The 27,592-nt window shown below is 42.1% G+C and overlaps 1 protein-coding gene across 6 annotated transcripts in view; it reads right to left on the minus strand.

The window, feature by feature from the left end:
• The window catches only part of LOC100349807 (glycerophosphodiester phosphodiesterase domain-containing protein 4), a 176,317-nt gene that overhangs the window by 2,518 nt on the left and 146,207 nt on the right, over positions 1–27,592 (minus strand). For 2 of the 6 annotated variants that reach the window (XR_007921192.2, XR_007921191.2), the window contains exons 18-20: positions 5,034–5,114; positions 4,235–4,439; positions 3,676–3,829 (exon numbers count right to left, since the gene is read on the minus strand). Coding sequence is in view for 1 of the 6 variants with exons in the window: in XM_051850671.2 (XP_051706631.1) it covers positions 5,023–5,114 (92 nt within the window). In the remaining 5 variants the exon portion in view is untranslated. Of the gene's footprint in view, positions 1–3,675; positions 3,830–4,234; positions 4,440–5,007; positions 5,115–27,592 lie in introns of those variants that run through there. The other 4 variants (XR_007921200.2, XR_007921199.2, XR_007921193.2 and 1 more) reach the window with 3 other exon arrangements.

Here is a 27,592-nt window from a genome sequence, read left to right on the forward strand (position 1 = left end):
AATTATCACTCCTGTTTCAAAGGTAAGGTTCAGAAACACAGAGGATCACTCTGTTCATAATCCCAGTCTTATTTCCATCACATTCCATGGCCATCATCTGTGTTGTAGGTGGAGTCAGTAAAGCTGAGATCAAAGGGAAAGAAACTACAAAAGGTAGTTTTAGTTTGAGATTCCAAAGAGTGACGTGAGCAGGTGAAGACCTAGCAGGCCATTGTGAGAACTTCGCTTTTATTCAGCAGAGTTGGGACATCATTGCAGCATGTTGAGCTGAGGAGTAACATTATCTAACTTATGTTTTCATTAGGCCATTTTGGCAGTTTTTATGGAAAACGGACTCAGAGACTGTTGTAGTAGTTCAGTGAGAGTGGTGACTTAGACAACATTGGTGAGAGTGGAAGTGAGCTGCGGTGGGACTCAGGAAACGAATCAAAGGAACAGCTGACACGCTGAACGGGTCTCAGAGAAATAGATTCAGCAACCGCTGAAAGGGTTGGGGTCCAAATTGCTGTAGAAAAAAATCAGTTATCATTTATTGAGATGGTGAAGAGTGTAAGAGGGGTTATAGCAAATTGGTTTTAAATGTGTTCATTTGAAATGCTTATTAGGGGCCAGTGCTGTGGCACAGTAGGTTAATGCCCTGGCCTGAAGTGCCGGCATCCCATATGGGCACCAGTTCAAGACCTGGCTGCTCCACTTCTGATCCAGCTCTCTGCTATGTCCTGGGAAAGCAGTAGAAGATGGCCCAAGCTCCTGGCTTCGGATTGGCACAGCTCTGGCTGTTGCGGCCGTCTGGGGAGTGAACCATCGGATGGAAGACCTCTCTCTCTCTCTCTCTCTCTCTCTCTCTCTCTGCCTCTCCTCTCTCTGTGTAACTCTGACTTTCAAATAAATAAATAAATCTTTTAAAAAAAAGAAATGCTTATTAGACATTCAAGTGTAGAGGTTAAGTAGAACTGGGCACAGGAGTCTGGAGATCAAGGATGAGAGGTCAGGACTGTAAATAGAAATGCCTTAGTAGATAGTATATAATAGGCATTTAAAATTGGCAATAGATGAGATCACTTAACTAGGAAGTAAGTGTAGTTAAGGAAAGAAGACTTCCGAGTACTGAGATGGGGTTATTCCATTGTTCAAAGGTTGGAGGAGAGAACAAAACTAGCAGCAGCCTTCCTAGGATGAGAAAACTGAGAGAAGTGTGTCTTGGAGGCCAAAGGTGGATGGTTACTGTGTCTAATATGACCGATAGGTTCAAACAAGTCTGAGAAATGAACATTGGATTTGCTTTACAGAGGTTACAAATGAAATTGACAGTATTGGTAGAGTGATGGAGAAGAAAGCCTAATTAAAGTAAACTCATTAGAGTGGGCAAAGAGGAAATGCAGACAACATGTGAGCACATTTATTTTCTTTTAAAGGAATTTCTGCTCCAAAGGATAACAGAATTGGTGCAATATCTTGAAAAGGTATGGAAAGAGTTTTTTTTTTTAAAGATAATCTTTGTATGCCAATGGAAATAATACAGTAGAGAGATAGAAAATGGTTATGTACAAGAGAGAAGTGATGACGGCAAAAGCAGCATCCCTAAGTGGATGAGAGAGAATGGATCAAGTCTGAAGTAAACAGCACTCATTAGATTAGAGCACAGATGATTATCCACCCTAATAGGTGAGGGAATGCAGAGAATGGCAACACAGATTCAAGAAGATTGATAACTTTGTTTGTGGGAAAATATGAACATTATTCTGACTGCTTTTATTTTCTCATTTGTTTCAACCTCCCATCCAGTACAGGTATTTCCTATGCGTTGTCTTCTACTCTTATCTCACTGTCTGTTTTCCACAAAAGCAGCTAAATGATCCAATTAAAACATAAATCAGATCAAAATCCTCCAGCAACATCTCAACTCTGCAGAATAGAAGCCAAGTTCTCACAATGACCTAGTAGGTCCTTAATTGCTAGTTCTCTTTATGTATCACTCTCTAGTCTTCTCACTCATTTCAAGGACACTGGCCTCCTTGGGATGCTTTCCTTAGAATACAACAAACATATTTTCAAATCAAGTCCTTTGTATACTTGTTACATACAAAAATTTTGCTTGAGACTGATCTCATGGTTTACTCCTTTAGTTACTTCCTTTAGGTTTCTGTTGAAATAACTTATAAAAGAGAACTTCCCTCTTTGCTCCAAATACAATAGTGTATCTCTCCCTCTTTCCTCCATTATGCTCTCAACTTCCTTACTGTTTTTGTTCACAGCACTTACCGTCAGTTGCTACATTATCATTAGAACAGTTTTCTACTTATAACAGAAACTCAGATAATCACTGAATAAACAAATGAGTGACTTCTAGTATTCTGTTCCTTTGAGCATTTATACTTTAAGTTCAGCAGTGCCTAGTTAATGCAGAAAAGAGACACCCAGGTTGAAAGCCATAAAGAATAGCCTGGCCAGTGTTGTGGCATAGTGCCTTAAGCTACTGCCGGCCAGGCCAACATCCCTATCAGAGTGCCACTTCCAGACCAATCTCCACCCCTGCAGATGCACCTGGAAAAGCAGCAGCAGAAGATGGCCAAAGTACCTGGGCCCCTGCCCCCCATGTAGGAGACCTAGATGAAATTCTAGGCTCCTAAGTTTCAACCTGGCTTAGCCCTACCTGGCTGTTGCAACCATCTGGGGAGTGAACCAGCAGATGGAAGATGTCTTTTTCTGTCTCTTCCTTTCTCTGTCACTCTGTTTTTCAAATAAGAAAAGTAAATCTTTGGGACTAGCACTGCAGCACAGTGGGCTAAGCTACCACCTGCAAGACCTGCATGCCACATGGGCATGGGTTCAAGTCCTAGCTACTCCAATTGAGATCCAGTTCCTGGATAATGTGCCTGGGAAAAGATTTGGACCCTTACCACCCACAAATAACTGAATAAAATAAGTTACATAAAACTTTTTTCTAATTATTCATTACACGTCTCTTATACTAGGCTTAGAATTCCCTGAAGGGAGGCAAAAATGCAACCTCAGTGTCCATCACAGGACCTAGAACAGAGCAGGAATTCACCAATCCTTTTTTTGTCTAACTGTATAAATGAATGAAAAAATAATAAAAAGGTACTTTACAATATTATTGAGGACTATAAAAAGTCTGCATATCCCATGAAATAATAAAAACGTTTTGATAAGTGTTATAGTTAGTATGGAAGTGGGAGAGGTGGAATTTAATTTTAATCCAGGTCCTTGCCTTCTAGCTAGAGAAGCACGCTAGGTACAGGCACATAAGGGATGCACGAAGTGGTAACATTTACTTAAAAGATGAAAAAGTAAACACACACACACTCACTGTTGAGGAGTGGAGTGGGCTGGGAAGAGAAAAGAGGTGGGGGAGGGAAGTAGAGAAGAGGCACCTTCAGTGCCTCCTCTCCTCCTGGTCTCTGATGAAAGAAAACGAGAGCCCCTCCCAGTTGTGTGCCTCTTTTATAAGGTTGGAAGGGGAATGGCTATATGGCACCTCCCAACTCGGGTCTCAGGTGAAAGGAGACACATTCTGGACAGGGGGCTGTTTGGCTGACAGGGTTACCTGGGGAAGAGCGGGTTTCTAGCTCATGGCCCTAATCTAGCTACCATCCCATATGACACAGATCCCAAAGGGAAGGAAGTTTTACTACTCTTAAGAGTTCTACTTACTTAGCTTGACAGAGCCATCCATTCCCAGTAGAATATTGTCAGTCTTGATGTCTCTGTGTCTGACCTGGTATGGATGCAGAAACTCTAGAGTCTGCAGACACTATTTAAGTGGTGTCAGTAGAGGGAGAAAGAAAGGACATGTAATACAGAAGACCTGAAAGAAAATCAAACAATTTAAGTTTCTCATTTTAAGATAAGGGAAGTAAGGCACCAATGAATAAAAGGACTTGTCCCATATCAGTGGCTCCACCAGGTCTAGAGCTAAGTCTTCCATCTGCTAGCCATGCATCCTTTTACATCACACCACCTTTTTCCTTCTACTACTTTTTTTTTAACAAAGTGATACCCCAATTTGTTTTGATTTGCTTTTTGTTTTATTTTTATAGAACATTAGATTATTTTTAGAAAGATTTATTTTATTTATCTGAAAGACAGAGTTACAGAGACAGGTAGAGATAGAGAGATTTTCCATCCACTGATTCACTCCCCAAATGGCCACAATGATCAGAGCTGAGCTGATCCAAAGCCAGAAGCCAGGAGCTTCTTCCAGCTCACTCACGTGGGTGTAGGGGCCCAAGGACTTGGCCATCTCTGCTGCTTTCCCAAGTGCATTAGCAGGGAGCTGGATTGGAAGTCGAGTAGATGGAACTTGAACCAGCACCCATGTGGCATGCTGGCACTGCAGGCTGGGGCTTCAACCCACTGCACCACAACACTGGCCCTGAACATTAGATTCTTAATAAATGAAGATCCAAGAAAAATCACTGAAAAAGAAAGGAGGAAAATAAAAAATAGTAGTCATGACTGGCAAAGTAGACAAAGGGAAGTGGCATTAGAAGCACTGAGTTGATAGGATAATCTTATTTTAGCAAGGAGAATAAACTATTTTGGAATGCTTACCTTGACATACCTATGACAAATGTCCAGTAGACAAATGAACTTAAAAATCTTGAGGTAAACATTTGCAAGTCATTTCAGAAAAGGTATTTTTTCCCTCAAGTTACAGGAATGGTTGAAACTGGTAAACGAAATAGGAGTAGGAGAGGAACCTTGGAAACTTTCTGTGCTTATCAGGCACAATGAGCGACAAAGGGACAGAACAGTCCAATCCAAATGCCTGGTTCTGTGCTACCTAAACAGTCATACCATTCTGGACAAATCACTTTAATTCCCATCTGCAAAATGTGGGATGATAGGAGATAATCTTAACTTTTCTACTAAATCCAATAGTTTGAATCCATTAACCCAAAACTAAGGTCTTAGATGCTTCTGCCAATTAAAAAATACTAAAGATGCAACCAAATAGGAAAATAGTGCTCAAAGGATCCTAACTTAATACTATAGCTTTTAAAACATACCAATGCTCCTCTTCCAGTCCAGCTCTCTGCTGTGGCCCGGGAAGGCAGTGGAGGATGGCCCAAGTGCTTGGGCCCCTGAACCTGTATGGGAGACCAGGAAGAGACGCTTGGCTCCTGGCTCCGGATCGGCATAGCGCCAGCCGTGGTGGCCATTTGGGGGAGTGAGCCAACAGAAGGAAGACCTTTCTCTCTGTCTCTCTCTCTCTCAATGTCTATAACTCTACCTGTCAAATAAATTAAAAAAAAAAAAAAGAAAGAAAACATACCAATGGTTAAATTAGGATGAAACCAAATTGCCAATTGTCCTTTCCCTGAAAATGTGAGATTTCTTTTTAGGAGACTGGAGACCCCAGTCTCTGGTTGTCAAAAATTATGATCAAAAGAATAATCTGAAGAAATTAGAACCTTCATACATTGCTGATAAGAATGTAAAATGGTAAGCCTAATTAGGAGACTAGCAGTTTCTCAAAATGTTAAAGTTAGAGTTGACCCTTGACCAACAACTCCACTTGTAGGTATATACCCAAGAGAAATGACAACATACATCCACACAAAATCTGGTATATGAATGTTCTTAGTAGCATTTTTCTTTAATAGCCAAAAAAAAAATAGAAATAATACAAACAGATAAGCAAAATGGAATATTATTTTATAATAAAAAGGAATAAAGTACTGATAGATTCTCTGACATGGATGGATCTTCAAAACATTATGCAAAAAAACCCCACACATTATGCCAAGTGAAAGAAGTCAGTCACAAGAGAACACGTATTATATGAAATGTCCAGAACAGGCAAAATACAGAGACAGAAGACAAATTAGTTATTACATAGAGCTGAGAAAATAAGGCAAGAGGGACATGGGGAGATACTGTTAATGGGTATAGAGTATCCTTTGGGTGATAAAAATGATCTAAAATTCATTATGAGCATGGTTGTATAATTCTATCTAAATATACTAAGACTTAGTTAATTGTATACTTCAAACGGATGAACTACATAGTATATGAACTGCATCTCTTTTAAAAGGAGAAGATGACCTCTATTAGAACTTAGTAATAGTATCATCACATATTTATGTAACAATTAAATGTTTACCAAGTGTTTTTGATCCATATAGCACACATACCATGTAAATGTTGAAGTTTCTATTTTACATATGAATAATTTGAGGCAAAATTACTTTTCCAAGTAAACATATGTATGTATTTTTTATCAGTGATGATGGGGATGATGAAAATCATAGATACTGCAATGGTTAATGGCCCTCCAAAGGGCCACAGTAAATAAACAAAAATACAATATACATGTAGAATTAAAAACCCACAAGGACAATGTAATTAGAAAAAAATGTCTAATAAGGCCCCTTAATGGGGAAAAAAAGTTGATAAATACTTTATTAGTGGTAGAACAAAGAAAAAAGTGAATCTTCACTTGGTATTAATTCCATTAGCTGACTTGGTACACTCTAGATTTCAAAGTTATTAATGCTAAGGTGAACATATTTTTTAGGACAGTATTGATTTCATATTGCTTTTCCTAACACTGATTACATACACAACTACATAAATGATCTGTATGCCTCCAGATCTTGTATATCAAATCCTAATCACATAATTATACTCATTCCCATTAAATTTTAAAATCAATTAATCTTCAATTCTTTCCTTAATTTCCTAACTTTTCTATGACTGAGTCATCAGAAAGGTCTAGTCTCATCAGTAAAACATGCAATATCATTGATTTCTCAGAATTCTATCTTCTTGCCCTAATGGAAATATGAAAATATGGCTGTCCACTGAGGACACTGCTTCTCATGGAGGTCTTCTGAAGCACCTTAGTTTTTCCCAGACACCAGCATATTAGACTCTAGATATTTAATAACAATGAGGAGACAAGAGGGTATCTTTTTTGTCTTGGTTTTCTATACCTTTTCCCTGAAAATATTTTATGCTAGATTTTCACTGGCTTGCCCTTTATATATCACTCAGATGCTTACTCAAATCTACAGTGAAACCTCCCCAGGCCACCCTGTTTAAAACACTCTGACTACTCTCTTACTGTTTTTATTTCCTTCATAGCACAAAGGCATCCAGAAAGGTAGATTAAATATATATTCATATAAATAAAGAAAAACATCATAATGTTTATAGCAGCTAACTTTAATGATGGAAATTATGTGTGATTTTTAACATATATACTTTCTGGAAACTTCTCATTTTTTACAACAAGCAAAGTTATCTTTAAGGAAAAAAGTTATTTTTAAGGAAAAAAATTAACTGTAAAATACAGACTTAATACAGGAATGGAGGGACTGTCAGTAGCAATTTCTCCCACTTCACAGAGCAAGGATGACTTCTCACTGGTGTGGAACTTCATGAGACAGCGATACAAAGACCACTTCCTGTGCAAGGTTGCCTGGCTTTTGGCCTTACCTTACCTGCACACAGCTGCAACCTGGACTTCATCCATACAGGTTTCCATCACCCCATCTGTCAAGGAGCCTACAGCCAAGTATTCCATGACAACCCGGCTCATCACCCACAAGGTAACAGTGGGAATACAAATAAAGGGCAAGAGATAGAGTACAGTGAGCCGTAGCTTTGAGTTTTGAAACCAAAGCATATTCACAGCATAAAACTATCTGGGAGGCCAGCGCTGTGGTGTAGCAGATAAAGCCAATGCCTACAATGTGAACCAGTTCCCGTTTTGGCTGTTCCACTTCTGCTCTAGCTCCCTGCTAATGGCCTGGGAAAACCAATGGAAAATGGCCCAAGCACTCCGCCGCCCACGTGGGAGATCCGGATGGAGCTCCAGCTCCTGGCTGTGGCCATCTGGGCAGTAAACCAGCAGAGGGAATCAATCTCTCTCTCTCAATCTCTCACACTAACTCTAATTTTCAAAATAAATAATAAATCTTTTAGAAAACCACATCTCAGTCAGCTCTGGAGGAGTTGAGGGTTCCTGGAGAAAACAAGTATGCATGCTCTGTGGAGCCCAAAAGGCCAGAACTAAGATGACTAGTTTAAAGATACAATAAACTTATATTTCACCAGAGCACAAAGGAATCCTTTCTAAAATTAAAAGGACCAGCAGGATTCCCACATGCGAGAAGCAGCCAAGCAGGGAGCACTCAAACATTTGACAAGGCTGGGGTCAGAATCCATGTTACCAACCTAAGAGAGAGCCTTCTAAACTTCCCTGAGAGCTCTACTGGATCTGCGATCCATGAGATCAAGTGCTGGTTTTTGTTAAAAACTATCCACAGAGTATAGCACAGCAGACAGCGATAAATCAATGAGTAAAACAACAGATAACGGTGAATATTAAATAAAGTAATGGTTATAAAATTGCTTTAAAAGCTGTAAAGTGTTGTACACATAGTCATTATGTTGGCAATGACCTCCACTTTGAGGGCTCATGATTCTAACCTCTTCTGGTAAGCCCAGGCTGTTGTTCAGTAATGTATCTCTGGAGAGATTATGTGCTGATGTGAGAGGGTTGATCACTTAGCCCTGTTATGTGATAAATGAAAAGATCACTTGGCCTGTCTGGTCAGCGTTTTCTCACTTAGAGAACAGCAAACAAAACCCAGACTATCCCAGAGCCCTACAGACTTCTGTTAGCCTTGGATAAATAAAGTAGGTTGGAGGTGGAGGGTGGAAACAAAGATATTTTTCGGGTTGGCTTGATCTGTGTGGCATGTCATCAAATCACCCTGAGCCTGGAGCTGCTGCTGTGCAGATGAGCAGACCATTGAGAGACTTAACAAATGGCTTTAAACAAAGGGTAAGATTTGAATTCTATTCTTCTGACTACTCATCGAGTACTCTTTCCATAAAACTCAGAATTCTTTGTAATGGAAAGGTTTTTAATTTTTTTTTTGACAGGCAGAGTGGACAGTAAGAGAGAGAGACAGAGAGAAAGGTCTTCCTTTTTCCATTGGTTCACCCTCCAATGGCCGCTGTGGCCGGTGCGCTGGGCCTGGCACACTGCACTGATCCAAAGCCAGGAGCCAGGTGCTTCTCCTGGTCTCCCATGCGGGTGCAGGGCCCAAGGACTTGGGCCATCCTCCAGTGCACTCCCGGGCCACAGCAGAGAGCTGGCCTGGAAGAGGAGCAACTGGGACAGAATCCGGCGTCCTGACCGGAACTAGAACCCGGCATGCCAGCGCCACAGGCAGAGGATTAGCCTAGTGAGCCGCGGCACCGGCCTGGTTTTTAATTTTTAATACCAATGGAGAATGACCATGGCAAACTATATCTTTCTTCAACAATCTCTTATGAGAGAGAAGACTATGGGTATTTGGACTGCTACGTTCTGAAAGTCTGTGTCCTCCAAAATGCACACATTGAAAATCTAATCACTGATGTGATTGTCTTAGGAAATGGGGCCTTTTGGAGATGACTAGATCAGGGTTGAGCTGTTGTAAAAGAGGCCACAGACTGCCTTGCCCCTTCCACCACATGAGGACACACCAAGAAGGTAATGTCTATGCACCAGAAATTGGGCTATCACCAGATAACAAATCTGTTGGGACACTGATCCTGTGGATTGTCCAGCTTCCAGAACTAAACACATGCTGTTTTCAGCTACCCAGCCTTTGGAATTCTGTTATAGCAGCCCTAATGAAGACCTGGACCAAGAGAGTCCACTATTTAATAAAAAGTACCCCACTGTTCTTTCCTTGACAAACAATGCACATTTATGGTCTTTCACCCATACATTAAGAAGACTCTGTCAGTTTCAACTGACTTGGGAAAGAAATATAAGGGTCCAAGTGATTACTTCTGGGTGCTGACATAGAAAAGCCTTATATCTTGAGCCTGACATGTCACTGTCAAAGCTAAGACAATGCAAATCAGATTTATGTTATTTTGAACACTTTATGATTATACATTCAGCCCATTTACCTTAAAAAATCCCATTTAAAAAAAGTCAAAGGTAGACTTCCCAATCATCACCATTTGGAAAAGAATAAATAAGGATAGATGGAGTTTTCTGGGATATTTCACAAGAACCACAGATCCTCATTTGCAACACCCTCAATGAATGCTAAGGTTTTGGGCACCCTCTTCTGTGTTCCCGTGGAGGCATATTTTGTCCTATATTGGATCAGGAGCAATTTGAGGCAAACACTTAGTCTTATTTACTTCTCATTCCATAGTACAAACTTCTAGAAATATCAGTTAAAGTATGATCAACAATAAAATCTTAAAGTCTTTTAATCTCTCTGCTGGAACATTTCATTACTTCAACTACATGGCCCTGCATTTTACTGTTTAGATGCCTCCACTGATAGGCACTCACTATCTTACAACACAGGCTGCACACTTGACAGCTTTCATTTTAACTTGCCTAGACCAAAACCTACTTCCCCTATCATCTTCAGTAGTTTTTCAAAGCTATATTCTCTGTGTAATAAGTTCTAAAAATTGTTAGGGAGCTGAGTAATAACCTTGAGAGGATTCTTCAGGGACACACAGTACCTCCATTGTGGAGGCATAACATCTCAAAAACAAAGGCTTTATTCTTTATAGCTACTAACATCGTATGCTGGAAAAGTCAAAATTCCTTTCCTTAAATAAAACAAAACAACAACAACACCCTGAAATGTACTAGCATTTAGATGTAGAACCAGAAGAGCACACTTAGGAAATCTGCCAATAACAGGGAAAGGTAGCTAGTAATGCAATATAAGTAGAAAAGAAATTAGAGGTGACTTTCAAAATCAGCTCCACCTACGACCTCTCTGAAATCTGAGCAAGAAGCTTAATTTTTTTTTTTTTTTTTAGGGATAGAAAAAACAGCATGCTATGACAGAAAGAATATGGATGTTGGTGCTAGGAATATTGAAACTCAAGGCACTGGTTTGCTACTTACTGACTTACTGGTTTTGGACAAGTAATTAACATATGTGAACCTCAGCTTCCTCATCTGTAAAATATGAGTAAACCCCACCTCACAATGAGAGACGATCCATGAAAGCTGGTACAGAGTAAAGCACAACAGAAAGGCTAGCTACAACCACTGTGACTATACTGAAGAATCAATTTTGACAGACTGGAATCACAGGTTGTAATAATAAAAACAAGATTTAATGAAGACAGCCAAAACATTTTACATTTCCAGTTTATGCAAGCTTACGTAAAACAAGATCATTTTATTTGATCACAAACTTATTAGGAGTCAACAATGAAACAGACATCCAAAAAAAAAAAAAAAAAACCAAGAATGAAATCATTAAATTATGTTGAGTTAGGGAAGACATTGTGACTCAGTGGGTTACAGTGCCACTTACAAGGCCAATATCCCATATGAGACAGTTCAAGTCCTGCTTCTGATACAGCTCCTTGCTAATGTCTAGGAAAACAGTTGAAGAGGGCCCAAGTACTCAGGTTCCTGCCACCCCTGTGGGAGACCAGGATGGAGTTCTCGGCTCCTGCCTTTCACCTTGCTCAGCTCTGGCTGTTGTGCCCATTTGGGGAGTGAATCAGTGATGGAAGTTTCTCTCTCTCTCTCTCTCTCTCTCTGCTGCCCTCCATCCCTCCCTCCTTCCCTCCCTTGCTGCCTTTCAAATAAATAATAAATACTTTAAAAATTTGTGTTGAGGATAGGAAAGGGAAGAAGAATCTCACTTTCTCCACTGTGGTCAAATCTCAAATGAAATATCTACTAAGAGAACACAGACAACTGGTTTGGGATGAAGAATAAGTTAAGGACCTGGATATTAGACTCAGGTAGATCAACTGAAGGGCTCCTGAGGTAGAACAAACAGTATCAGGATCAACTATAATAATCTACAATGTAGGGATCAGCTTAGCCCAGAAAGGATTTTAAAGCAATCCAAGGTACCTGGCCTTATACAGGGCTGAATTCAGGGAGCTTGGCATCACAAGACTCTTAAATGGAGGCAGTTTTGAATGCTGGTATTTTCATCTCCTCTGACAGCTCTGCCACCCATCATCCCCTAATGCTCTTTCCTCCTGACAGGACCCACCATTGCATACCTGTCCAAGTAGTTCACAATATTTGGGTTCTTGTTTTCCCTCATGACCAGGATCTCATTAATAATTAGCTCTTTCTTTGGCTATTGCTGCAGAGTCATCTACTTAATGGCCACCTGAAGTCAGAGTACAATGAATATACAACCCGAGTCATTTAACATTTGCTGAGTACCCACTAAGTACCAGAACCCTAAGAACTAAGGAAACGAAGACGAATACTATATAGTCTTAGCTCTTAGGTAATTCCCAATTTATCAACGTGGGCAGTTGGTTCTCAAAGTGAGGTCCCAAGTCCAGAAACATCAACATTATCTGGAAACTCACTCAAAATAATCTCCAGCTCCATCTGAAGCCTACTGAATCAGAAACTCATGTTTTCATGAACCTGTAGGTATACATATCAGAATTTAAGGACAAAATTTTGATACAGAAAAAATACAGGTGAAATCCCTATGTTTGTGTATGAAAAAGGATCTTGGGGCTAGAGCTGTGGCATAGCCGGTTAAGCTACTGCTGCAGGGCAGGCATCAGATATGGGTGCCAGTTCTAGTCTGGATGCTCCACTTCTGATCCAGCTCCCTACATATGTGCCTGGGGAAAGCAGTGGAAGTTGGCCCAACTGCTTGGGCCTCTTCACCCACGTGGGAGACCCAGAAGAAGCTCCTGAATCCTGGCTTCAGCCTGGCCCAGCCCCAGCCATTGTGACCATTTGAGTAGTAAATCAGCAGATGGAAGACCTCTCTGTCTCTCTCTCTCTTTCTATCTGTAACTCTGCCGTTCAAATAAATAAATCTTTCAAAAAATCTTGAAAAGATTTTGTCTATAGAAATAAAACAAATTTCCATATAATATGAATATAAGGTATATTTTAGTTTCCAAGCAAAACATTCATTTCTCCTATGTAACAGGTACTATATAAAGCATTCTCAAATTTGTTATTTCACTTGATCCTCAGAGATACCTTTTGTGTTAAGTACTATTAACCTCTCAACATGTAAGGAAATTGGGATTGAGGGAGAATATGTGACTGGCAAACACAGCTACTCAATAGCAAAGTCAAGATTAGAATGTTCAAATGTTATTTTATTTCATTTAACTTATCCTGTACACATAGACAAATCAATTTTCCCCATACTACATATGTGATAACTCTTTCCCTGTTGAAAAACAAATGGCATCTGGTTACCTACAGAAGTTCCTCAGCCCAACATTCCACGTTCTCATGATTTGAACTTTCCTCACCTCCCACTGTGCTTCTTCATACACTGTTCTCCCTAGCCTTGTTTAGGGTCTTTAGAACTCAAACATCCTACATCATTTATACCCATTCAAAAGCTATTCAAGTTTTTCTATCACCCTAAAGGAAATCTCATTCTCAAAGCAAATATGCCTTTTCCCTACTTTAAGACTCTATAAAGATCATGTTTATAGTTCTCTTAGGAGACTTACAACATGCTGCCTTGTATAAAGGTTAGCTCGGGGTGTGAGTGTTTGTGTAAGCACCTGTATGTGCACATATGTATCTGAAAGGTCGAGAGCCTGATTGAAAGTCCAGAATCCCTGGTGCTAGCAGGTGCTCAACTACTGACAGTGGAAAGGAAGGAGGAAAGAGAAAAGTCAGTGGGCTGATAAGTACTTTGGTTTTAAACCACAAAAAATCAGCAACAGGGCATTGCATCTCATAGGAATATACTTTAAATTGTAGTCTAAATGTTCATCCCTAGAGATATTTTCCTCTTTCTTATGTAGTTGACAAGGACATAACATCTAATAGAGCTAATCTGTCTTTCCAGAAGCATCAAGAAGTATAAGAAAGAAATGATCCAAGTTTTTATGGGAAAAACTCTGGAATCTACTATGTTCTCAACTCAATTCCTGGCCATCTTCAGCGAATTCAGCTGATCATTAGGAACAGAAATTACTCTTTTAAACATTATAACCATTCCATGACAAGGGAGGAAAAGTTGATTTGGGGTGAGCTTTCCATTAGGTCAGCTTCCGTTCTGGCTGTTACAATTGAGGATTAGCTTTTCCTAGTGTATAAAAGGTCTAAAGATAGTGAGTTTAGAATTACTTATAACTCATATTAAGAACTGGAGCTGGAAGAACACCTTTGCAGCTCCTCAGGCCACAATGGAGGTTGGAACAGTGCTTATGGCAGCAGAGGAGGAAAGAGGCAGTTAAAGGATAACCAGGAGGCTGGGGCAGAATACCAGGAGTTTTGTCCGTAGTTACTACCTATGGCCCAGGCTAAATGTCCTTCACCTATAATCAGGGTAAGCACAGTGCTCCTATAACAGAAAAACAACTGGACTTGAACACTGAGGACCTAAGCTCTAGGTTTGACTGTCAATCACTGCCTTTGACCAATCACAAACTCTCTGAGCCTTAATCTGTTCTTAAGTACATGAGGATAATCTGAACTGTGATTCCCCCACCCCTAAGGATTATTTTGAGTACTAAGTTGGATAGTAGCCAATATGTCACCCATACATAAAGTAAAAATTTAAGTAATAAAGAAAGGTAACAACAAAAGTAGTAAACATAGTATTTGATAAGTACCTGGCACAGACAAGAACGACAGCGGTAGTGGCAAAAACAATAGCAAAAATCAACCACCCTACCACCCACTATTGTTTATTGAGTGCCTACTGTGTGCTAGGCTCTGTGCTAGGTACTCTACTTAAATTATCTCAGTAAAACCTAACAACAACCCTCAAAGTGAAAATCCTGATCATATTTTCAGGTAAAGAAACAGGCTAAGACTAATAAGAATATCACCCAAGGTCATAATTAATGCACAGATTGTCATAGAAATTATCTGGTCCAAAAGTCTCAAAACTGGGGAGCCAGTGAAGAGGATCATCCTTCCTTCCCCTAGGGAGGAGGGTGTGGCAGTGCCCCCTGGTGGTCACTGCATCCTCGCAGCGATGCCTGGCAACAAACACAACAGCTGCAGCCAGTATTCTTGAAGGTTTGCTGTGCTGGGTGCTGTATAGTCCTTGGCTCATTTTTCTTTCGTGGCAACGCTGTAAAGAGTCCTTGAAAATAGGAAGCAAAAGATTACCTCACTGCTTCCATTTCATGACAGAATTAATACTCAGCCACAGAAGCCAAGAGGCAGAGTCCCTACTGGTCCCAACCACTCCTGGATGCTTTTCTCATTTCTGCTTTCTCAGCAGGGCTCAGCCAGCCCCCACCTGGCCCCACCCTGCCACCTCCTGAGTGGTCTCGGCCATGCTGGAGAGGACAGCTGTGCCCCCCCACGCCTGCTGCAGGGAACGGCAGAGCCGGCCACTGCTCCGATGGCTGCTCCTGCCTTCCTTGCCCTGCTGCCTACGGATGAGAACTCTCCAGCTCTGCTTTGGTCCCTCAGCTGCCACGCTGCCATCAATTCACCCTGAAATAACCCTTGCAGGGGACCGTGACTGTCCTCACCTAATAGATCACAGGAGGGGCTGAGAAGTAGTGTAACATATCCCAGGTTGCCCAGCAGGTGGCACCCTCCCACATAAATGACCCCACCATGGACATCTTAAAGGCACGGAATTAAAGCCCCTCCCCTGAGAAGGCTTCCCTGTCGTGTGGGACAGAATTGGGAGCTCCTAACTCCCTGTACATCCACAATGTCTCCATGCTTCATGGCTGTCCTGTGCCAGAAATCAGGAACCCAGAAGTGACCCGCCTTCATTTCCCTTTTGAATAGTAGACAAGATTGTCCAAAGGCTCCAGGAACCTACGGGCAGCACTCGCACATCTCTGCCTTTGATCCACCACACATCCTCTCTGCTCTGGTTCTGGGCCTGGAAGTTCAGTGGGGTAGGAGTTCTGGGTTGAGCACACAGAGAAGAGACCATGAGGAGGGATTCTTCCCAGAAAGGACAAAGCCAGGTAGTAAGAGGTATGGAACAGATTCGAGGTCAGCTTGAGGGGCATGCGTGTGGCTGGGCATAGGGTGTGAGGTGGGTGAGTGGACAGGTGGCCAGCTGATGGGTGTTAGGTCTCTACTTGATGGCAAGCCTTGGAGGATTTTGAACAGGGATGATGTGGCCAGAATAACATTCTGGTTGTAGGGTGATGGATGCATCAAGGGCACACAGGAAGAGTTAGGAAATAGTGAAGAAATGCAATGAGAAGGTGAGGGGATAACCTTGTTACATACCTAGGACAGGAGGCCTTTGAGAAGTTTGCTTATGGAAGGGAGAGAGGGGTAGGTGGCTATCTGGAAGCAGGTGCAGGGCTTTTGGATGATGGGAGACATATGGGCTGAGAGAAAGGACATAGCAGACTCCCAGAGAAGTAGGAGGAAGTGATGGAGCTGCAGCTGGGGACCCGTGAGAAGAGGTGTGGTAGCTCAGAGGGCCCAGCGGAGGTGGCAGCCATGAGACATGGAGGGGCCGTCAGTATCTCTGCACTCTGAGCACCACCTAGGCAGCAGAAGCTGACTTTATCCCTGCCAAGAGGGGCTTCATCCCACTCCCCAGATGCTTCCCCTGCTCTGGCCCACCAATCTGATGATTTCCCATCTACCTTTGCCAGCAAACTAGAGCCAAATTTCCCTGAGATCCTCTTGATCGCCATCAACAAGTATGGGGTCAGCCTCATTGATCCCAGGACCAAGGTGAGCAGGGACAAGAAAGTGGGTGGGGGCTCCTCTGTCTGCACAACCAGGGTCCCAGACCCAAGCCCCGTAAGCCCCTGACAGCCTCCTCCCCACGTCTCTAAACAGTTTTGTTTGCTGGAGACTCCCTTGCTTCTCATTTGCGTATTCAAAATTGCTCCCCCGGAGTTACTAACAAAATTCTTGCTACCACACCCAATGGACTCCTCTTAGTACTTGGCCTTCCAGCACCAGTGGACATTACCATACTCCCTCCTTCCAAAGTGTTCTCTCCCCTTCTTGGTCAGGGAAACTGACTATGCTAGGGTACCTGCATGTCACTGCTGCTCACGTCACGGGCCACAGCCATGAGCAAACAGCGGGGTTCGAGGAGCAGCAAGTGACCAGCAGAGAGGAGCTACTGGCTCCCTGGGGAGCAGCTGGCTGAGGCCCATGGTTACTCCTGCAGCCAAGGGAGACCCTGTAATACAGATGGGGAGGCAGGCCAGGCAGCCACACTGACACACTTTTCCATGGAGGGAGTCTCCTCCCACCGCTGCGGTACCTGGGTGAACTCGAGTCCCAGCTTGCTGTGTGGCCTTCCCAGCTGTAAGAGCCGGCGCTCCTGGATGCCTCTTTTTTGTCTCAGACCAATGCTACCATGCAACCCCCTTCTGACTTTCTGCATCCTGTTGGCACAGAGAAATTGGGAGGAGAGCCTAGCTTTCTGTAATGGGAAGCACCCAACCAAACAGGCACTGAACAGAAACCTGAGACCAGGACTCTCAGCTGGGTGAGGGAGACAGTCTACTTTTATAAACTGTAGTGGGAGTGCTAGGCCCGACCTTGAGTCTCTGATCACCTCAGGGCATAAAGCATGTGTTTCATCCTCTGGCCCTACCGTGTCTTTTCTGGCAGAGGGGACAAAAGGGGGTGTGGTTCAGGATGGTGCCCTGTCGCAGGGTGTCCTCTCTAACTGCTTTCTCAGTCTGTCCCTGCTTGGCCAAGCAGGTCTGAGTTTGAGGGTTGGGGTGATCGAGCCCAAGGTATACCTGAAGCTGTCTTAAAGGGACCATCTGGGAGCAGAGCAGGTTAGGGGCAAATGCTGGTCATTGGGCTGGGAGAGGGAGAAATCAGTTTCTGGGCCTTACCTGGGGCCAGTGGAGCCAGAGCAGCTCTTCCATCCTGTTAGAAACTTCTCCCCGGCTCATCTAGACATGTTCAAGACCACTGCCATCTTGGGTTAAATCCCCGTACCTGGTGGGTGTCTGTAAAATGTTGCTTGTGACCAAGGTGGGACAACTGCTGTCTGGGGTACGGGCTTCTGACAGGGCAGCTATGATCTGGGGTGAGGCACCTTCCCGGCTGTGCTGCACTGAGTGCCTAGAGAAGTGACAGTGGAGAAGCCTCTTGAGGGAGCTGTTCTCTGACACTGCAGTAACAGTGTCCAGGGCCTGTCTGCCTTCACACAATCACGTCTGTGTCATTCCCACCCACCTGCTCTTCCTTATCTCCCCACCTGCCAGTGTAGCAGAGGGAGGGGCTGGTGTGTGCAAATGAAACCTCACTTTCTGCAATGATAATGTGGCCTCTGAGGCACCCACCTGTCCCACCAGTGTTTTGAAGGCTCCATTTAAGCCCAGACCAAATCGAGTCAGAAGGAAGGTGGTCTGCCCCTATACCAGCTTTTACAGTTGGGGGTGCTCAGACCCAGAGAACACTGTAAATGGGTGAAGATCACACAGTGGAACTCACCTCACTGCTCTGAACTTTGGGTTTCCCTACAGACCAAAGGCTATTAGGTCAATCCAGGATTGTGCCCATCATTCCAGTGGGGAGTCGGTAAACCAGAAGGTATGAGGACGCATCCCACTGCACAGTAGATCAGGAAAGAGGTGTGGAAGGAGACCTTTGCCCCTGACTCATGCCCATACCACCTCTTATCCTCTGACTTAGGAGTGATCACAGCGGGCAGGAGACACTAGGGAAGGTAGGATCAGACAAACTCTAACACCCGGAAAGCAACCAGCTCCAGGTGCAAGACCACACAGAACGCTGTTCCCATTGTAATCCCCTTGAGATACATTCTTAGAGAAAGGCTGGGTCAAGTGATCTCTCGAGAGCCTCATGGCCCTTCTGCATGCCTTTTTTTTTTCCTTAAAGATTTTATTTTTTTGAGAGGAAGAGAGGTCTTCCATCAATGGTTCATTCCCCAAATGGCTGCAATGGCTGGAGCTGGGCTGATCTCAAGCCAGGAGTTTCTTCTGGGTCTCCCACATGGGTGCAAGGACCCAGGGACTTGGGCCATCTTCGACTGCTTTCCCAGGCCATAGCAGAGAGCTCGATCAGAAGTGGAGTAGCCAGGACTCCATCTGGTACCCACATGGGATGCTGGCACTGCAGGCAGCGGCCTTACCTGCTACACCACAGCACCAGCCCCTGCATGCCTTTCTTGGCCACCCCCTAGTGCCACTACACTTGGCCACAGAGAGAGGAAGAAGGGGACTAGCTGTGGTTAAATTTTCTCTAAAGTCATCCTTTAAGAGAAAGAGGACATACTAAAGGAGGCATCCTGGGAGGATGATTCAGCCATGGCATCCTAAGGACTTTGAAGTAAAGTGGGTCAGTGTGGTTCCATGAGGGTTCTAGTTGGTGACTCCCATGGGCAGGAAATTTGGTGGTTTGAAATTCTCCTTGGGAGACACCAGTAGTACACTGTTTCCCTTGGTGGGGACACTGGTGGTTTCCGAACCCACTTAGGGGACACTGATGTTTTGATGTCCTTCTTGGCAAGCTTTGACATAATGATGTGCCCCTTAGGGGGCAGAGGTGGTCTGCCCTCCTCTTTGGGGAACACTGAGGGTTTGGATTTTTGCTTGAAAAGCCCTGTTAGAATAATGTTTGTGTTGGGGGAGTCTTGGAGGTTTGTGGTTCTCCTCTTTGTGGACTGCTGTGAAATGAAGGCAGTTTGGGTAACTGAGGGTTCTTCTGATCCAAGATGGCTGGAAGGTGCCCTGAGTACATGGGTTTTCCATGACTCTTTTTCTGTTGTAGGAGCACTTTCCCGAATATCTGTGGGGGACAGAAAGACAGATTCTTCAAGTGTCACTTCTCCAGTTTTTTTTTTTTTTTGTGGGGGGGCTATATGGTAAACTCAACAACCATTTCTTAAATGTTAGAACCTCTCAGGCTCATTTTCCTTAGCTCCCACTCCTAAGATCTTGTGCAAATGCATGTATGATTCTCCAGTTTTTTCTAGGGCAAAAAAGCCCATTGTGTGAGGTCCAGGCTTACCAAGGAAGCTCTCACAAGGTAGTAACTGGGGCCAGCCTTGTAGTACTGTGAAATAACCCATTTTTATGACACTGGCATACCATATTGAAGAACTGGTTGAAGTGCCAAATGCTCCATTCCAGGGTTCCTGCTAATGTGCACAGGAAAGCAACAGAAGATGGCCCAACAACCTATGTCCCTGTCACCAACATGGATGGATGTCCAGTCTCCTTGCTTTGGCAAGGCTCAACACTGGATGTTGCTGTCAATTGGGGAGTGATCTAGCAGTGGGAAGCTCCTTTTCCTCTCGGATACTTCCTTTCAAATATATAACATTCTTCTCTTTTTAAAATATTGATTTATTTATTTAAAAGTTAGAATTACAGAGAGAAAGAGTAGAAAGAGAGAGATCTTCCATCTGCTGGTTCACACCCCAAATGGCTGCAATGTCTAGGGCTGAGGCAGCCTGAAGCCAGGAACTCTTCGGGGCCTCCCATGTGGGTGTAGGTGCCCAAACACTTGGGCCATCTCCTGCTGCTTTTCCCACACCATTAGCCAGGAGCTGGATTGGAATTGGAGCAACCAATACACAAGCTGTAGCACAAATGACATGCCAGCATTGCAGGCAGCTTTACCTGCTAACCCACTATGCTGGCCCCTAAAATCTTTTATTAAGAAAAAGTATGGAACAACAATTGCTTCAATGTTATATTTTTTTAAATTGCTTCTAAATCAGTTTACATAGACAAACGAACACTTTCTTCCTGTATAGTGTGAGTTATTTGAGAGGAAGGACTCAAACTTGTCTGCCACTGCATTTCCAATGCCCCCAAAGAAATATCTCATGTACTAGGTACTCAGTAAACATGAGAATACTTCCAAAAGTTAAGGGAAAATAGAATTACATGTTTATTTTTTAAAGTCCATGCATATGAAAGGTCTTCAAAAAGTTCATCAAAATGCACATTCTCAAAAAACTATGCATGTATTTCAAAATTTTTTGCACCAAACTAATAATTTAATTTTCCACTAACTTTTTGAAGTACTATGTAGGGCGGGGGGGAGGAGCTGGGGGGAGACTGATGGAAAAACTGGTAATAGAGGACTAGAGAATTCACACCTACTCTCCTGCTCAATAAATGTTATAAGTGGATAGAATATTAAAAAATGCTAATTAAGAGTTAACAATATATCGAAGAACTGTGGGGCCCAAATACAGAATGTGAGAATACAGAGGTAAGTCCAGACACAACTGTATGCTGCCTGTAAGAAACTCAATTCAGATATAGGCACAAATAGGTTAAAAGCAAAAAGATGCACCATACTACCACTCGTGAGAAGAAAGCCAGAGTTGCTGTTAAATTCATACCATGTAGGTTTCAAAGTAATAGTATCACTAGGACTAAAGATCATTTCATGATAAAGACAAAACAGCTCTAGATGCTTATGTACTTACCAACATGAAGCAAACACACATAAAACTGCAAAGTGAAATGTACAAATCTACACTTTTACTCAAAGATTTAAATAGCCCATTCACAATAACAAATAGGACAAGTGGGGAGAAAATCAGTAAAATACAGGAGCTAGTTTAGTGGATATAATTTTCTTTATTAAAAATTTTGGGATTTAACTAATAGAACATCTTAAAGTCTCAATCAGCTAGTCTTTTTTTCTTACTCTTCACTAACTAGTTCAAATACAATAAGTAATGTTCAACACATTAAGGACAGAGATCCTACATGAGGAGTAAATACACAGTGATTCCTGTTGTTGACTTAACAAATTGACACTCTTGTTTATGGCATCAGTAATCACCCTAGGCTCTTGTCATGAGTTGCCAAGGCTATGTGTTGTACATTGTGATTTAATGCTATAACTAGTACTCAAACAGTATTTTACACTTTGTGTTTCTGTGTGGGTGCAAACTGTTGAAATCTTTACTTAATATCTGCAAAATTGATCTTCTGTATGTAAAGATAATTGAAAATGAATCTTGAGAGTCTGAGCACCAGTGCAAGAAGGGGAGTCTATGTGACAAAGACACCAGCGGGGAGAGGAGGGACGCTAAGGGCTCCGAGTCCACACATCAGCGCTGGAAGCGCAGGTGAGCTCAGTAACCGGAGACATTGGCGGAGAAACAGCAGACAGAATTTTAGAGGGACGCGGGTTTTGAAGCGGGAAAGTCCAACAGACTACAGGAGAGAAGGAAAAATAAATAAATAAATAAATAAATAGGTGGGGGAATACTGGTACAGACAAGTTCCACTCTCTGCCAACCTTGCAAAGGCAAGCAAGAGACAAAGAGCTAGGATATACATAATAAAAGGGGAGAGTTAAGCCTACAATTCAGTAGCCTAGGCAACCCAGTGGGAGTCCGCAGGAGAAACGGAGCCTGCACAGACTCTTTGGGTAGAAGCCAGCGGAACCTAAATACCATCCATTCTGCTCAGCCTTGCAGTATTACTTACCTCCTGAACAAAAAATAAAATAAAATAAAATAAAATAAAATAAAATAAATGAATAAATAAATAAATAAAGAGAGATTTACCATGCATAACCTGAGGGTGTCACCTTTGCACACCTGTAACCCTGAAGAACCAAGCAGAGCTCTCAGGCCACACCCATCTCAAGCCTCCAAGGCTCCTCCAACAGCAGGCAGTCCACTTAACACGGACATAGTATAATAATAAAAAAAAAAAAAAAAAAAAAAAAAACCTTACAGTGAGGGAAACAGAATTAACCATGCCAAGCAACAAACACAGAAATCGAGGGAACAAGATCAACGATGACATTATGATGCCTCCAAATAAACAAAACACCCCAAGCCAAGATTATGAAGATGATGAGATAGAAGAAATGCAAGAAACGGATTTCAAAAAATTTATGATAAGAACATTTAGAAGTTTTCAAAAGCAAATCCTTGAACTACAGAAGTCCTTATTGGACAGGATTGAAAATCTCTCTCATGAAAATGAAATTTTAAGGAAGAATCAAAATGAAACGTAGAAACTAGTAGAGCAGGAAAGTGTGATAGTGAAGAGAAATCAAAATGAAATGAAGAGCTCAATAGATCAAATGACAACCACATTAGAGAGCCTTACAAACAGAATGGGTGAAGCAGAAGAGAGAATATCGGACTTAGAAGACAGAGAACAGGAAAGGATACAGTCAAACCAAAGAAAAGAAGAGGAAATTAGAAATCTAAAAAATATTGTTGGGAATCTACAGGATGCTATTAAAAAAACCAACATTCGGGTTCTAGGAGTTCCTGAAGGCATTGAGAGGGAGAAAGGATTAGAAGGCCTTTTTAGTGAGATACTAGCAGAGAACTTTCCGGGTCTGGAGAAGGACAGAGACATCCTAGGACACGAAGCTCATAGAACCCCCAGTAAACATGACCAAAAGAGATCCTCACCATGACACGTTGTAATTAAACTCACCACAGTGAAACATAAAGAAAAGATCCTAAAATGTGCAAGAGAGAAATGTCAGATTACTCTCAGAGGATCTCCAATCAGACTTACAGCAGACTTCTCATCAGAAACACTACAGGCTAGGAGGGAATGGCGAGACATAGCACAGGTGCTAAGAGAGAAAAACTGCCAGCCCAGAATATTATATCCTGCTAAGCTCTCATTTGTGAATGAAGGTGAAATAAAGACCTTTCATAGCAAACAGAAATTGAAAGACTTTGTGGCCACTTGTCCGGCCCTGCAAAAGATACTTAAAGATGTGCTACACTCAGAAACACAGAAACACGGCCATCAATATGAAAGAAGGTAAATGAAGAAAAACCACCAGTGAAAGAGCATGGGAAGCTCAAAGCATATACTAGAAAATATCTCCGGGAAAATGGCAGGGCAAAGTCACTATGTATCAACAGTCACATTAAACATGAATGGCCTGAACTGTCCAGTTAAAAGACACAGACTGGCTGACTGGCTTAAGGAACAACACCCAACTATTTGTTGCCTACAAGAAACACATCTCTCTAACAAAGATGCATGCAGACTGAAAGTGAAAGGTTGGAAAAAGATATTCCATGCCAACAAAAACCAAAAAAAAAGCAGGTGTAGCCATATTAATATCAGACAAAATAAACTTTAATACAAAAACTGTTAAGAGAGACAAAGAGGGGCACTATATAATGATTAAGGGTTCAATTCAACAGAAAGATGTAACTATTATAAATGTATATGCACATAATTACAGGGCACAGGTCTATTTAAAAGATATGTTAAGGGACTTAAAGGGAGACTTAGATTCCAATACAATAGTACTGGGGGACTTCAATACTCCACTCTCAGAAATAGATAGATCATCAGGACAGAAGATCAACAAGGAAACAGCAGATTTAATCGACACTATAGCCCAAATGGATCTAACAGATATCTACAGAACTTTCAATCCTACATCTAAAGACTTTACATTCTTCTCAGCAGTGCATGGAACCTTCTCTAGGATTGATCACATACTAGGTCATAAAGCAAGTCTCAGCAAATTTAAAAGAATTAGAATCATACCATGCAGCTTCTCAGACCACAGTGGAATGAAGCTGGAAATTAGCAACTCAGGAAACCCCAGAAAGTATGCAAACACATGGTGACTGAACAACATGCTCCTGAATGAACACTGGGTCATTCAAGAAATCAAAAGAGAAATCAGAAACTTTCTGGAAGTAAATGAGGATAACAGCACAACATATCAAAACTTATGGGACGCAGCAAAAGCAGTATTGAGAGGCAAGTTTATAGCAATAGGGGCCTATATCAAGAAATTGGAAAGGCACCAAATAAATGAGCTTTCAGCGCATCTCAAGGACCTAGAAAATTTGCAGCAAACCAGACCCAAATCTAGTAGGAGAAGAGAAATAATTAAAATCAGAGAAGAAATTAACAGGATTGAAATAAAAAAAAAATTACAAAAAATCAGCCAAACGAGGAGCTGGTTTTTTGAAAAAATAAACAAAATTGACACCCCATTGGCCCAACTAACTGAAAAAAGAAGAGAAAAGACCCAAATCAATAAAATCAGAGATGAAAAAGGAAACAGACAACACAGAAATAAAAAGAATCATCAGAAATTACTACAAGGACTTGTATGCCAGCAAACAGGGAAACCTATCAGAAATGGATAGATTCCTGGACACATGCAATCTACCAAAATTGAACCATGAAGACACAGAAAACCTAAATAGACCCATAACTGAAACAGAAATTGAAACAGTAATAAAGGCGTTTCCAACAAAGAAAAGCCCAGGACCAGATGGATTCACTGCTGAATTCTACCAGACATTTAAAGAAGAACTGATTCCATTTCTTCTCAAGCTATTCAGAACAATCGAAAAAGAGGGAACCCTCCCAAATTCTTTCTATGAATCCAGCATCACCTTAATCCCTAAGCCAGAGAAAGATGCAGCACTGAAAGAAAATTATAGACCAATATCCCTGATGAACATAGACGCAAAAATCCTCAATAAAATTCTGGCCAATAGAATACAACAACACATCAGGAAAATCATCCACCCAGACCTAGTGGGATTTATCCCTGGTATGCAGGGATGGTTCAACATTCACAAATCAATCAATGTGATTCACCACATTAACAGACTGCAGAAGAAAAACCATATGATTATCTCAATAGATGCCGAGAAAGCATTTGATAAGATTCAACACCCTTTCATGATGAAAACTCTAAGCAAATTGGGTATAGAAGGAACATTCCTCAATATAATCAAAGCAATTTATGAAAAGCCCACAGCCAGCATCCTATTGAATGGGGAAAAGTTGGAAGCATTTCCATTGAGATCTGGCACCAGACAGGGATGCCCACTCTCACCACTTCTATTTAACATAGTTCTGGAAGTTTTAGCCAGAGCCATCAGACAAGAAAAAGAAATTAAAGGAATACAAATTGAGAAGGAAGAAGTCAAATTATCCCTCTTTGCAGACGATATGATTCTTTACTCAGGGGATCCAAAGAACTCTACTAAGAACTATTGGAACTCATAGAAGAGTTTGGCAAAGTGGCAGGAAGGGAGCACACTGATAGTCCGGGGAGATACAGTTTAATAACAGTGGAGATACTGCAGGTTCAAGGAAGAGTAGGGGAGGAAACAGCAGAAGAAACTCTTCCGGAACACGTGATTCACAGTGGACCTGCGTGGAGAGTGTGGGAGCCCACAGTTCGGGACACCAGTGGCAGACTCAACACACCAGCGCTGGAACGCGAGGTGAGCCGAACCTCAATAGCCCAAGACACCGGCAGGCAAGCGGAGAGAAGAGACTAGAGGGAACGACCCCGGGGGTGGGGGAGTTCACCAGGCTAACTGGAAGAGAGAGAGAAAAAAAAAAAGGTGACTGGTACGGACACGGGTTTCTCTCTCTCCGCTCACCTCTCAAGGGCAAGCAAGACAAAGAGCAGGCGCCATCTTGGACATAAGTCATAAGCAGAGCGACCTCAGGTCTGCACTGGCCCTGAGCTTAGCAGGAAAACCTGACTCTGGGCAGGCAAATTAACAGGATATTAGGACCTAGTAAACTTGTGGTGCTACTGAACTGAGACTGTGAAAAAAGAGACAGTGGGGGAGAGAACTCACGGAATTCACATGAGCACTCTCCAGACGCTACAATTCCGTAACTTTGGCAACCCAGTGGGAGACTGAAGGAGAATTTGAGCCCACTCTGAGGCCCGAACAGATTCCCTGCGTGGTCCTTGGGAAAGAGCTTCTGATCTCTGGCTCCTGTGGGTATATCATTTGCCTGCTAACTACCTCCAACTTCGTTCAGCTGTGCAGAATAACTTCCCTTTTGAATCAAAAAAAAAAAAAGAAAGAAAGAGAGAGAGAGAGAGAGAGAGATTTACCACGCCTAACCTGGGAGTGTCACCTTTGGCACACCAAACAGAGCTCTCAGGCCACACCCATCTCAAGCCCTAAGGCTCCATCAAAAACAGATAGTCCACTTAATCTAGAGTCATAGTATAACAAGAAAAAGCACCACAGTGAAGAAACAAAATATCTCCAATATGCCAAAAAACAAACGCAAAAACCGAGGTAATAAAAACAAGGAAGTCACCATGACGCCCTCAAATGAAAAAGACACCCCAATTCAAGATTATGAAGATGATGACATAGAAGAAATGCAAGAAACAGATCTCAAAAAATTGATAAGAACATTAAGAAGTTCTCAAAAACAAACTCTTGAACTACAGAAATCCTTAATGGACAAGATAGAAAATCTCTCTCGTGAAAATGAAATATTAAGGAGGAATCAAAATGAAACAAAACAACTAGTACAACAGGAAACTGGGATAGTGACTGAAGTGAAGAATTCAATAGATCAAATGAAAAACACAATAGAGAGCCTTACAAACAGAATGGGTGAAGCAGAAGAGAGAATATCGGACTTAGAAGACAGAGAACAGGAAAGGATACAGTCAAACCAAAGAAAAGAAGAGGAAATTAGAAATCTAAAACATATTGTCGGGAATCTTCAGGATACTATTAAAAAACCCAACATTCGGGTTCTAGGAGTTCCTGAAGGCATTGAGAGGGAGAAAGGATTAGAAGGCCTTTTTAGTGAGATATTAGCAGAAAATTTCGCAGGTTTGGAGAAGGACAGAGAAATCCTAGTACAGGAAGCTCACAGAACCCCTAATAAACACGACCAAAAGAGA

Source organism: Oryctolagus cuniculus, chromosome 1 (assembly GCF_964237555.1).
Source record: "Oryctolagus cuniculus chromosome 1, mOryCun1.1, whole genome shotgun sequence".
NCBI lineage: Eukaryota > Metazoa > Chordata > Mammalia > Lagomorpha > Leporidae > Oryctolagus > Oryctolagus cuniculus.